General features: G+C 43.8%; 1 protein-coding gene across 8 annotated transcripts in view; it reads right to left on the bottom strand.

The window, feature by feature from the left end:
- Nucleotides 1-12,079, bottom strand: part of DHX57 (DExH-box helicase 57) — a 473,349-nt gene that overhangs the window by 415,664 nt on the left and 45,606 nt on the right. For all 8 annotated transcript variants that reach the window (XM_029594371.1, XM_029594374.1, XM_029594373.1 and 5 more), the window contains exon 2: nucleotides 7,834-8,033. In XM_029594371.1, the coding sequence (XP_029450231.1) occupies nucleotides 7,834-8,024 (191 nt within the window). In that variant the 5' untranslated portion in view covers nucleotides 8,025-8,033. The remainder of the gene's footprint in view (nucleotides 1-7,833; nucleotides 8,034-12,079) is intronic.

The following is a 12,079-nucleotide window of genomic DNA, read 5'->3' as shown; positions in this document are numbered from 1 at the left end:
GGATCAGTCCAGACAGTGGGATGTACCAAAGCTTCCCTACGTAGGGTGGGCCCCAGAAAGCCCTGCTCGAATGACCCTAGAGCCAAAGGAGCCAAAAGTAGGCGACGGTATGTGTAGACGATAATGACAAGCAAAGCCATGTAACGATTTCCAAGTTGCCACTCGACAAATCTCCTGGAACGAGACCGATTGCATCTCCGCCCAGGAAGCAGTCTGAGCTCGAAGAGAATGGGCCTCGACACCCGCTGGGGGTTGTCGACCCACTCCAATGTAGGCCACCGAGATTGCCTCCTTCAGCCAGCGAGCAATGGTAGTTTGAAGCCTTGGCCCCCTTCTTCGGACCATGCCAGAGAACAAAAAGATGGTCCGACAAGCGAAAATCATTAGTGACTTCCAGATAGCGAATGAGGATACACTTGACATCTAGCTTGCGTAGATCTGCCGAAGCGTCCGCTGAGAAGGACGGAAGCTCTACCATCTGATTCAAGTGGAACTCGGAAACTACCTTGGGCAGAAAAGCAGGCACAGTGCGCAAGGAAACTCCCGAATCTGTAAAACGAAGGTAGAGCTCTCTGCACGAGAGTGCTTGAAGCTCCAAGATTCTGCGGGTAGAACAGATAGCTACCAGGAAATCAGTCTTGAGAGTAATATCCTTGAGGGTCGTGGAACGCATGGGTTCAAAGGGTGGTCCAACCAAGATTCAGAGAACAAGTTTGAGACTCCACGAAGGATAAAGAGCGTGGACCGGGGGTTTCAAGAGCTTCACCCCCCTGAGGAATCGGATGATATCCGGGTGAGAGGAGAGGGAAGTTCCCTCTCGTTGATGAAGTAGAGAGCCTAGTGCAAAGACTTGCACTCTCAGCAAGTTGTAGGCCAGACCCTTGTCCAGTCCCTGTTGAAGAAAAGATAGGATCTGAGCCACCGAGGCGGTCCGTGGCAACACAGGTATGGAGGTACACCAGTTCTCAAAAAAACTTTCCATACCCTGATATAGGAGATGGAGGTAGACGTCTTTCTAGCCTTGAGGAGGGTTGAGATAACAGCCTCTGGGTATCCACGCTGTCTCAGCCGGCACCTCTCAAAAGCAAGGCCGCAAGACAGAAGTGATCGGCCTGGGTGAAAGATACCAGACCCATGCTTGCTGCGTCAGGAAGGTGACCCAGACGAAGAGGTCCGTCCACTGCGAGGTTGATCAAGTCTGCAAACCACGGACGACGGGGCCATTCCGGCGCCACCAGCATTACCGGACCCTGGTGGGACTATTCTCCGGAGCACCTTGCCCATCAGAGGCCAAGGGGGAAACACGTAGAGGAGAACGTGACAGGGCCAGGGGACGACTAAGGCATCCACTCCCTCTGCGCCTGAAGAACAGAGCTGCCTTGGCATTCCGGGAGGTTGCCATTAGATCCAGATAGGGGGTCCCCCATCTGTGGAACAGGAGATTCACCGCCTCCTCTGAGAGTTCCCACTCTCCGGGATCTAGATGTAGACGACTGAGAAAGTCGGCTTGAACGTTGTCTACACCATCAACCTGTCTGTCTCCCGAGAGACATGCCGGCTCCTCATGCCCCCTTGGCATGCCGGCTCCTCATGCCCCCTTGGCATGGTCGCATTGCCAGAGTATTCGGACTTCGCAACGATGGACGAGAGGTAGGAAGCGTTTCAATGCCAGACGCACTATTCTGGTCTCCAAGCGATTGATCGGCCCAGTTGCTTGGGACGGCGTCCACTTCCTTTGGGCAGAACTCATCTGACACACCACTCCCCAGCCAGAGAGACTGGCATCCGTCGTGACGAATTCCCATTTCGGGATGTCCAAAGGAACACCCTGGAGAAGATGAGACAGGTTGAACCACCACGAGAGACTGTCCTTGCCTCTCTGCGGGAGAGGAAGGATGGCTTGGAAGTTCCGAGACACCGGCTTCCAGCGGGAGATAAAGGTGCACTGTAAGGGACGCATATGAACAAAGGCCCAGGGGACCAGATCGATGGTGGAAGCCATGGATCCCAGGACCTGGAGGTAATCCCACGCCATTGGAAGCGAGAGACCGATGAATCGCTGTATCTGAGCTATGAGTGTATGAGCCCTGTCGGGGGGCAGAGACACCTTGCCCAGTGCTGTGTCGAAATGCACCCCCAGGAAGTCCAGAGACTGAGATGGAGAAAGGCTGCTCTTGGCGAAGTTGACCACCCAACCGAGGGAGTGAAGAAGCGTCAACACCTTGTCGACCACCCGGTGGCACTGGGCTGAGGACTTTGCCCGAATAAGCCAGTCATCCAGGTATGGGTGCACCAAGACTCCCTCCCTCCGGAGAGTGGCAGCTACTACTATCATCACCTTCGTGAAGATTCGAGGAGCGGTCGCAAGACCAAAGGGTAGAGCCTGGAACTGGAAATGCTGTCCCATAATCTTGAAACGCAGAAAACGCTGATGAGCTTGGAGGATGGGAGTGTACCGCCGCTATCATGGAGCTCAAGGTTTCCATCCGAAAGTGGGGAATCTTGAGGGCCCTGTTGACCATCTTGAGATCCAAGATGGGCGGAAGGAACCTTCCTTCTTGGGGACTACGAAGTGTACCAAATAATGTCCCCGGCCTACTTCCGGGGGGGGGGGGGGGGGGGGGAGACTGGACGAATCACTCCGAGAGCCAGAAGCCTGTCGAGTGTCTGCCGGACTATGAGTTGTTTCTGGACTGGGCCATATGGAGAGGAGAGGAACCTGTCTCTTAGCGGCCGAGCAAATTCTAATGCAGAGCCGTGTCTTTGAATATCCAGGACCCACTGATCTGACGTGATGTTGACCCACAACTCATAGAAAAGGGAGAGATGTCCCCCTATCCTGGGGATCGGGGAGTGGGCCGGCATAGCTTCATTGTGAAGACTTGGAGGACGTGCCCTGGGCCGGACCAGAGCGGGGCTGTCTTCGGGCACGAAAGGATTGAGTCCAGGATTGAGATTGACAGGACAGCTGATGAGGAGCTGCAGTCCTTGCCTGGCGGAAACGACGTTGATTCCTGAATCGGCTTCTAGTGGAATTAAAAGACCTAGAAGAACGAGGGCAATCCTCTGGCAGTTTGTGTACCTTATTCTCTCCGAGGGACTTGATAATCTGGTCCAGATCCTCCCCAAATAGTAGCTTGTCCTTGAAAGATAGAGATCCCAGCTGCGACTTGGAAGAAGAATCCACCGACCACGTCGCAGCTCGGCAAATGTTGACGGGAGACAGACAATCTAACCTCTGCCCATGACACTGCTTGAGCCCTAGTGGAACGAGCCCTAACCTGATTAGGCAATGGCTACTCAGCATCCATGCATGTGGCTGTGAATACTTTCTTAATCCAGTGGGCTATCATAGCCCACGACACTGGCTCGCCCTGTTTACATCTCTAATGGAGAACAAGTAGGTGAGCAGTCTTCCTGAGAGGTTTAGAAACTCCAAATACCGCAAGATATGCCTTGACATCAAGGACCCTAGCAGACTGTATTCCTCCACATCTCTTTCCCTCTCCAGAGACTGCAGGGAAATTGACTGATTCAAGTGAAAATCTGAAACCACTTTTGCAAAAGATGAAAAATAATATGCAGCTGTATCGCCCCAGGAGTCACCTGTAAAAAGGGCTCCCAGCAAGACAAGGCCTGCAGTTCAGAAACTTTAAGCACCAAACAAATTGCCACAAGAAAACCCCTTTTCAAGGTCAGTAACCTCAAGGAAAGGGTATACATGGTCAAAAATTGAAGGCCCGCTAAAAAAACAAAACTAGATTAAGACTCCACAAAGGCACCGGTATCCGAAAGAAAGAATAAAGATGCTTCACTCCTTTTAAGAAATGGGCCACATCTGGATGAACTGACAAGGGTCCACCATTCGCCTGACCTCGAAAACAGGCAAGAGCCACCACTTGTACCTTCAATGAATTAAGGGCCAACCCTTTACTCAATCCATCCTGCAAACATTCCAAAGTGAGCGGGATCTTAACTGAACTAGGAAGAACCCCTTGATCTTCACACTAAGCCTCAATCACTCGCCAAACCCGCACATAGTTCTCCACTTCCTTAGCCTCTCACTTGTAGCAATGTGGCAAATCACCGCAACATAATATCCACACTCTCAGGGGTCACACTATATGACAAAACAGAGTAGGATCTTCCTGAAGAACAGACCCCTGCTGTAGCAGACTCCTGCAAGCCAGAAACCAGAGGGAAGAGTCCACCAGGAGCCTTCACAAATCTAAATACCATGGCCTTCTGGGGCAATCCGATGCCACCAGAAGCACCATCCCTGTGTGACTCAATCCTCCAAATCATTCTGCTCAACATGGGCCACAGAAGAAAGGCTTACATTAGCTTGCCCTTCAGACATTCCTGCACAAGAGCATGGATACCCAAGGACTTTTGATCTCTCCTGCGACTGAAGAAATTCACCAGTAGGTCAAAAAACAGAAGATCCCAGGAACGCCTCATTTACAAACAGAAGATCCCAGGAACGCCTATTCCAATTTTCCTGGATCTAGACTCTGGCTGCTGAGAAAGTCGACTCTTACATTGTCTTTTCCCACAATGTGCGAAGCTGAGATCTCCTGAAAATGCACTTCTGCACATTCCATAAGTTGGGCAATTTCCTGTGACACTTGCTGGCTCTTTCTTCCTCCCTGCCGATTGAAGTAAGCCATTAGAGTCGCATTGTCTGACATTATCTGGACCGCTCAACCCTGCAATTGGTTGCCAAAATCGCAAGCATGCCAACTGGGCTTCCAACTGATGAATGCTCTAGAAAGACTCTTCTGTACTCCAGCACCCTTGTGCCAACAGCTCCTGATTTTGAGCTCCCAAACACTGGAGGATTGCATTTGTCATGAGTACTAACCAGTCTGGTGATCTTAGGGAAATCCTCTCTTAGATGATCCATTTACAGCCACCACTACAGGTGTATGCAGATCTTCACTGGTAGGTGGAACCAAATAAATAGAGACTATGGGCTCCAACGAGACAGCAGAGTGTACTAAAGAAGGCACATATGCGTCCTTGCCCATGGTACCATCTCCAGGGTAGTGTTATGACTTGTAGGTGTGTGGGCCCTGGGAAGAGGTGAGAGATGGTACCGCCCACAGGGAGGAGCCCTGTGAGCCTCACCGTCGGGGAGGCTCAGTCTCAGTGGACGTCAGACACAGCTGTGGAATAAAGTCTTTATTGTAAAAGTAGAAAAGAAAGCCTGCAGAGTGGGAAGTGCAGGAGGAGGAGAAAAGGTCTGAGAAGGGGTATACCCAGAGGGAATGCCTCAAACGTGGATATCCAGTAATGGTCTGCAGAGCGGGGTACACCAAAGAAGTCTCACTGAAGTGATGATGCGGTAGTGGCCTGCAGCGCAGGGTATACAGAGGGATTCCTCACTCAACGATGATGTTGTAGTGGCCTGAGTACGGATACACCGGTGAGGGACCTGTAGCAATGACGTGGCAATGACCTGCAGTGCAGGGTACACTGAAGCAGTTCCTCACTAGGCAGACACGGCATAGGCCCAAGACCCAGGGTACACCAGAGAGGTGGCTGTGGCGATGATGTGGCAATGACCTGCAGCGCAGGGTACACAGAGGTGGCGCCTCACTAGTGCTGGCACAGTAATGGCCCAAGGTACGGGGTACACCGGAAAGGATATCACAGTAAAGCTGGTTCAGTAGTAGTCCGTGACGTCAAGATACTCACAGAGAGATAGTTCCAGGAGAGGTCCTGGGGCACGAGAACAAACCGCAGTCCAAGGCAGATGGCCCTCCGAGGAGCGGATAGCCTGAAACTAGGAAGGGCCCCCCCGAGGAGTGGGTACCCAATGCGTCTCACACCGAAGTGCAGGAACTGGAACAGGAAGTCCGTACGTGAGAAGCGGATTCAGCAATGAGGGAACTCCTTGCTAACTCGCTGATAGGCAGGGCCAAGCAGCTTAAGTACAGTAGAGTGTAGACGTCATCCGGAGGGGACGCCCCCGAGGTTCCCGCCATGACGTGCTTAATACTGGCCCATGCACCTAAGCGATCCCATGAGCAAGTTGGCGGTCAGCAGCACCCACACTGTCCCAGGAATGCCAGGAAGGTTGGCGATAGCTGGCGGAGGCCGCCACTTTCCCCAAAGATGTCAGGGCTGCATAAAAAGGAGGTGAGCATTAGTGATTGTAGCAGTCTGTGACTGACGGGCGTAATAGGTAGCTGTCATCAAGCCAAGAACCTGTATATGAAACCACTGTCAGATATATTGTGTTTGTCAGACACACCGGCACCATCAGCTTCTGATTACAGCCCTCCAGCAGGAACACTGCCTGCTTTGTGTTGAACCAAGCAGATACTCAGTGACTGTGATGGCTGAAGATTGCTCTTGGTCAGGTTCACCAACCGACCTAGCTCCTGCAACAAGGAGATCACCTTGTGGAGACCCAAAGGCTCTCTTGTAGACTTTTGGCCCGAACCAACCAGTCATGTAAGTACAGGAGTACCAGAACACCATCCTCTCTCTCAGCTCTGCTGCTGCCACCACCATAACCTTGGAAATTTTTCTAGGTACGGTGGCCAAACCAAAAGGTAGCGCTTGAAACTGAACAGCTAAGTCCACGCTGGCTGAAAAACCAGCAGACCAAGGCACTCATATCTGAGGGAGGGATCCAAAGATATCAACTCAGGAATTCTCAACTGAGGGAGGGATCATAAGGTATAACCACAGGAGAGCAGGGCGAATAAAACTCCTCTTTTGAAACATTTTTTAAGCAGTCCCCAGTGAGAAGATGCACGTCCACCGTCAGTGGGGACAGAGAATACTGGCAAGCTGATGTCACTGCAGGGATATCAGCTTTGCTCCATCTCCATCTGCTGGTAGAATGTATAACCCACTGGTTTTCATCCACCTGTCCCATATGCTAAGAAATATAAGATTAATATACAACTTGTTAGATTGGTACTTGGGTCTTATTCCTTTTTAGGAAAGGAATATGGAAACCCTTTAGTAAAACCTAAAACCTAACTCAAAAACATGTTCCCACAGCAGAGAATGTGAACAGGGCCTTTGTTCCATTAAGCACTAGGGTAACTAAGGCTTCTGTTAATTCACATTTGTCCCACAGATGCCCAATAACATATGATTTTTTAGGTTGGTTCAATAAAATATTATAGTCTCCAAAGTATTATTTTTCCTAGTTCCTGTTCTGAAAAAATATTTTCATTTCTTGAAATTCAAATTGCTTTAAAATATCCCAGATATATATATATATATATATATAAAATTTATTTATTTATTTATTTAAATTCTTTTAATATACCGATGCTCAAGACCAGGTCTTATCGTACCGGTTTACAGTAAACTAGGGGGAACCAGTTAACAGAGCAATCAAAAACAAAAGTTACATTATAACAGGGAATGTGGAACTAGGCTGTTAGAGAAAAAAGATAGGTTAAACAAATTCTAACTGGAGAGAAGGGCAAAAGGAGGAGAGGGTGCTTACAGGATAAATTTATGTACAAATTTACATAGTGTATATGAAATTAAGCAAATTATAAGATAGTGCAATTAGTCGGACAACAGTTCCTTTGAGTTGCGGAAATGGACGCATCCGTGGGGTAAGAGTGTGTGGGTGACCCTGCAGCTTTTTTAGGGGTAAGCTTGGGCGAACAGCCAAGTTTTTAATTTTTTTCTGAACGTGATATGGCAATGTTCCTAGCGGAACTGGTGTGTGTGTGTATATGTGTGTATATACACACATATACACACACACACACACACACACACACACACACAGTTCTTCAATTACATATACAACTATAGTTTTATCCACAATTCTAGTAAACAGATGAGAATAACCTGAATGAAGTTTGTGGTTCATTAGAGAAGCAAATGTCATCTCCATCATCCCAAGCCTTGTTAGAGCCTTTTCGGCTTCCACCTCCTCTTGGAAGCTTACTCAGTCTTCCTCTTCCTCCTCTGCTGCCTCCTCTTCCTCTTTTCCCACCACCCTTGTTTGGCTTTCCTTTTCTCCTTCCTGGGTCATTCATTGTCACCTACTAAAATAAAAACACAACATAAAACTGAGGTACAAACAATTAAGAATATACATTCAGCATTTTAAAAAATGTTTACACATTTCTCATTTGCATTCTGTATTTGCTTTTTCTGTACTTTTTTTCCTCTGCCAGCTACATTATATTATGGCCAGGAAAGTGATGGCATAATGTGCTCTATGAATAGGAACCTTTGTTTTCAGTTTTTTTTATTTTACTTTTCCCCAGGGATTTCAATGTGCCAACAAAAACAAAAAAAAAAAAGTCAAATATTTAGCATCAAAAACCTATAAGGGTCTCCAAAATGTTTAAACATTAAAAAAAAAAAAAAAGGCCTAAAATCCCCCTTTAAATTGTATCAATACAACTTCATAACAAAATGTATAAAACTGTTCTTATATAATTGTATGAAAACTATTTTATTGTAAATATATCACTTATAAAACACATTTTTAGCTCATAGGCTCTGAGTAACATCTAAGCTACATTCCTGTACTCCTGCATTGTTTCATCATTTGAATAATCTGCCTGACCGGCTAATCTCCCCGAGGAGCCCAGGACAATCACGCTGTGCTCATCCCCAGCTGGCAGACGTGATTGACGTCATCTGAGCGCGCCAAAAGGGGTTTTAAACGCGGCACAGAGCCCAGAGGCGCTACGCGCCGGCGTTACATGCCAAAGGAGCGAGACAAAGGAGCAGTCCCCTTTGTACGCCCCTTCGTAACCCCCAAGTACGAACATTCAAATCTATCAACGGGACCCAAATACAACAGGATACGAATCAATAGCAACCAGGACTTCCATGATTCCAGTCTGCATATACAAAGCAAAGTATGACATTAATAAAAGAAAACTAAAAGATCGAGAATATATAAAGGAATTAAAAACTGTGAACATTAATAATCTCATAAAAATAAATACAAATACGAATATAGCAAAAACGAATAATGTTCTAGTGTTAACATTTCTATTAGTAAACGCGCAATCAGTCACTAAAAAATTACCTATTATATATGATTTACTGCAGGATGTAAAACTGAATTTTTTTGCACTTACTGAAACATGGTTAAAGAAATCTGATTCTATTTTAAATAATCTGATAGCAAATAAGAATTATGAAGTGTTCTCAATTCCTCGGGTTAACAGAAGGGGAGGTGGATTAATGTTAATTATAGAAAAGAAATGTAACTGCAAACTACTACAATTAGATACACCGGCTAATCATGAAATTGCATTATTTAATGCTGATAACTTTCAGATGTTTGCTATTCTGCCCCTCTAGTCTTTTAGAATTAAATATCTCGCCTTTAATAGAATGTTTCACAACTAATCTACATCCTTCAAAGCCAATTATACTTGGCGATTTTAATCTTCATATGGATGTCCAACCACTATCTAATACTTGTCAGGTATTAATGAATGTAATGAATGCTTTAGGTTGCAAGCTAATTACAGATAAACCAACACAAAGCAGGGCATTCTTTAGATCTCATTTATAAAAAAAAAAAAAAGAAAAAAGATGAATTTACTGATTTAGACACATATGAACAAATACCCTGGTCTGATCATTATCTTATCTCCTCGAAAATAAAACACACTGGTGATTTAATAGAAAGGAGAAGTGAACATATAAAATATGAATATCGCCCGCCTTTTAATTTAGAAAGAGTACAAGAAGAAATACAAGGGAATGTACAAAAGATAGATTATTCTAACATTACTACAGCAACAAATTCATGGTTACAGTTAAACAAGATAGCCGATAACATAAACCCTAAGAAAATTTAAGATGATAAAGATATGAAACAATCAAAACTATGGTACTCCGCACAATTAAAAGAAGTTAAACGGAGACTAAGAAACAAACAATGAAAAAATGTGGAAAGAATAAAACTATTGAAAATCTGACTAAATACAGATGCTGCCTTGCCTACTATAAAAAGTTAATTCTAAAAATTAAAAAAAAAAGAATACTATAGCTCAAAGATTGAAAAAATGTGCAAATAATTCAAAAACCCTGTTTAATATAGTTAATAGCTTCGCTGAAGAAAGAAAAATGGTTACTTAAAACGTAGCAGAGACATGCTGTAACGAAATAGCTCAATTTTTTTTAGAGACAAAATCTTAAACTTGAGAAGTAAGATTAAAAACAATATAAAGCAAGAGATAAAAATGATCCCAAGGGAAATAACGAAATGGTCATCTTTTAACAAAGTATCTAATGCTGAAGTTGAAGCCCTGCTAAAAAAATCTAAATCCTGTACCGCATATGCTGGATACGATACCTATTAGAGATCTAAAAGCGATCACTGAAACAGTAGCTCCGGTACTAGCAAATATTGTTAATCTCTGTCAGAAGGACATTTACCAGATAAGCTAAAAGGAGCAATAATTAAACCTATATTAAAGAAAAAGAATTTAGACCCTACAGTTCTCAATAATTATAGACCAATTTCCAATTTGCCACTTCGCACAAAACTAATAGAAAAAACTATTCAAACACAATTATCAGAACACCTAGAAAATAACATTTTATTCCCTGCACAACACGGTTTCCGTAAAAATTATAGTACTGAAACTTTATTACCGTACTTGCATTGTTAGATTCCATTTTAAGAGGTTTTGATTATGGGCAACACTATCTTCTGATTTTGCTGGATCTATCTGCAGCGTTTGATACAGTGAAATATGAAATACTGATAAAAAGCCTGAAAGACATTGGATTACAAGATACTACATTAGACTGGTTCACATCATACTTAAATGAAAGATATTATCAGGTCTCCATTAAAAATACAATGTCTAACAAAATAAATCTCCAAACAGGAGTACCACAAGGGTCAGCATTGTCTGCTACCCTTTTTAATATCTACTTATTGCCACTATGCCAGCTTCTGTCCGGGTTAGGCATCACATATTATATGTGTGCAGATGACATACAAATAGCGCTTCCAATTGACGATATCTTAGAAAAAACAATGAAAGTGGCAAATATATATCTGGATATCATTAAACAACTGTTTAAGCAGATGGAATTAGTTATAAATATTGAGAATTCCTTCACTTAGAACGTAAAACTACAAAATCAAATTCACTTCTGCTCAATACACAAAATAATCAAACATTGATAATTTCAGAAAAAGTGCGGAACCTAGTGGTAAATGCTAGACCCTGAATTACTTTTTGTGAAATATGATGCTTAAAATTTAAATATGCGAAACTGATTATCCTCAGAAAGTTAAAACCTTTATTAGAATTTGCCAATTTTAAAACAGTATTACAGGCTCTTATATTTACTAGTACTGACTATTGTAACTCTTTGCTGTTAGAATTGCCATATTCCACAATCAGACCATTACAAATTTTAATGATCTCTGCGGCTAGAATCCTTACAGGAAAGAGGAAAAGGGCCCATATCACTCCAACTTTAGCAGAACTACACTGGCTGCCAGTTGAACAAAGGATTCATTTTAAAGTATTATGCATTATACATAAGCTAATTTACGATGAAAAGGTGGATTGGTTTAACGCTGCCCTACGATTACACATACCACAAAAAAATCTTCGATCTGCTAACAAAGCTTTATTACCAATATCCTCATTAAAATCTGTGCGTTTGACGCAAGTCAGGGAACGAGCCCTGTCACTAGCAGGCCCTTTAATTTGGAATGGAATACCTTTAGAGTTAAGAATTCAACAGAATTATAAACTTTTTAAAGGAATGTTAAAAACATGATGTATAAGCAGGCGCTCTGTAAAGAACAGGAATAACAAAGAAAGGCTGTGGACTAATTGATTGTTTAGTTTTTATGTAAGAAATGCGTTTTTAGAAAATAGTTTTAATAATATTTTATGATAAGTATATATATATTGTACTATTTTAGGGATGATTCAGATTTTAAGTATAGATATGATAGAGATCGGTTTTGTTTTTAAATTTTATATTGTAATAGATTGTTGAATGGCACTTTTAATTTTATATTGTTTTTAGTGGGTGCCGTAATGTGAACCGTTGTGATGGCCTATGCTTATACGACGGTATATAAAAG

This window comes from Rhinatrema bivittatum, chromosome 3, assembly GCF_901001135.1.
Source record: "Rhinatrema bivittatum chromosome 3, aRhiBiv1.1, whole genome shotgun sequence".
In the NCBI taxonomy this organism is placed as follows: domain Eukaryota; kingdom Metazoa; phylum Chordata; class Amphibia; order Gymnophiona; family Rhinatrematidae; genus Rhinatrema; species Rhinatrema bivittatum.
Note: the sequence above shows the minus strand (reverse complement) of the source record. Positions and strands in the feature narration are given on the sequence as shown.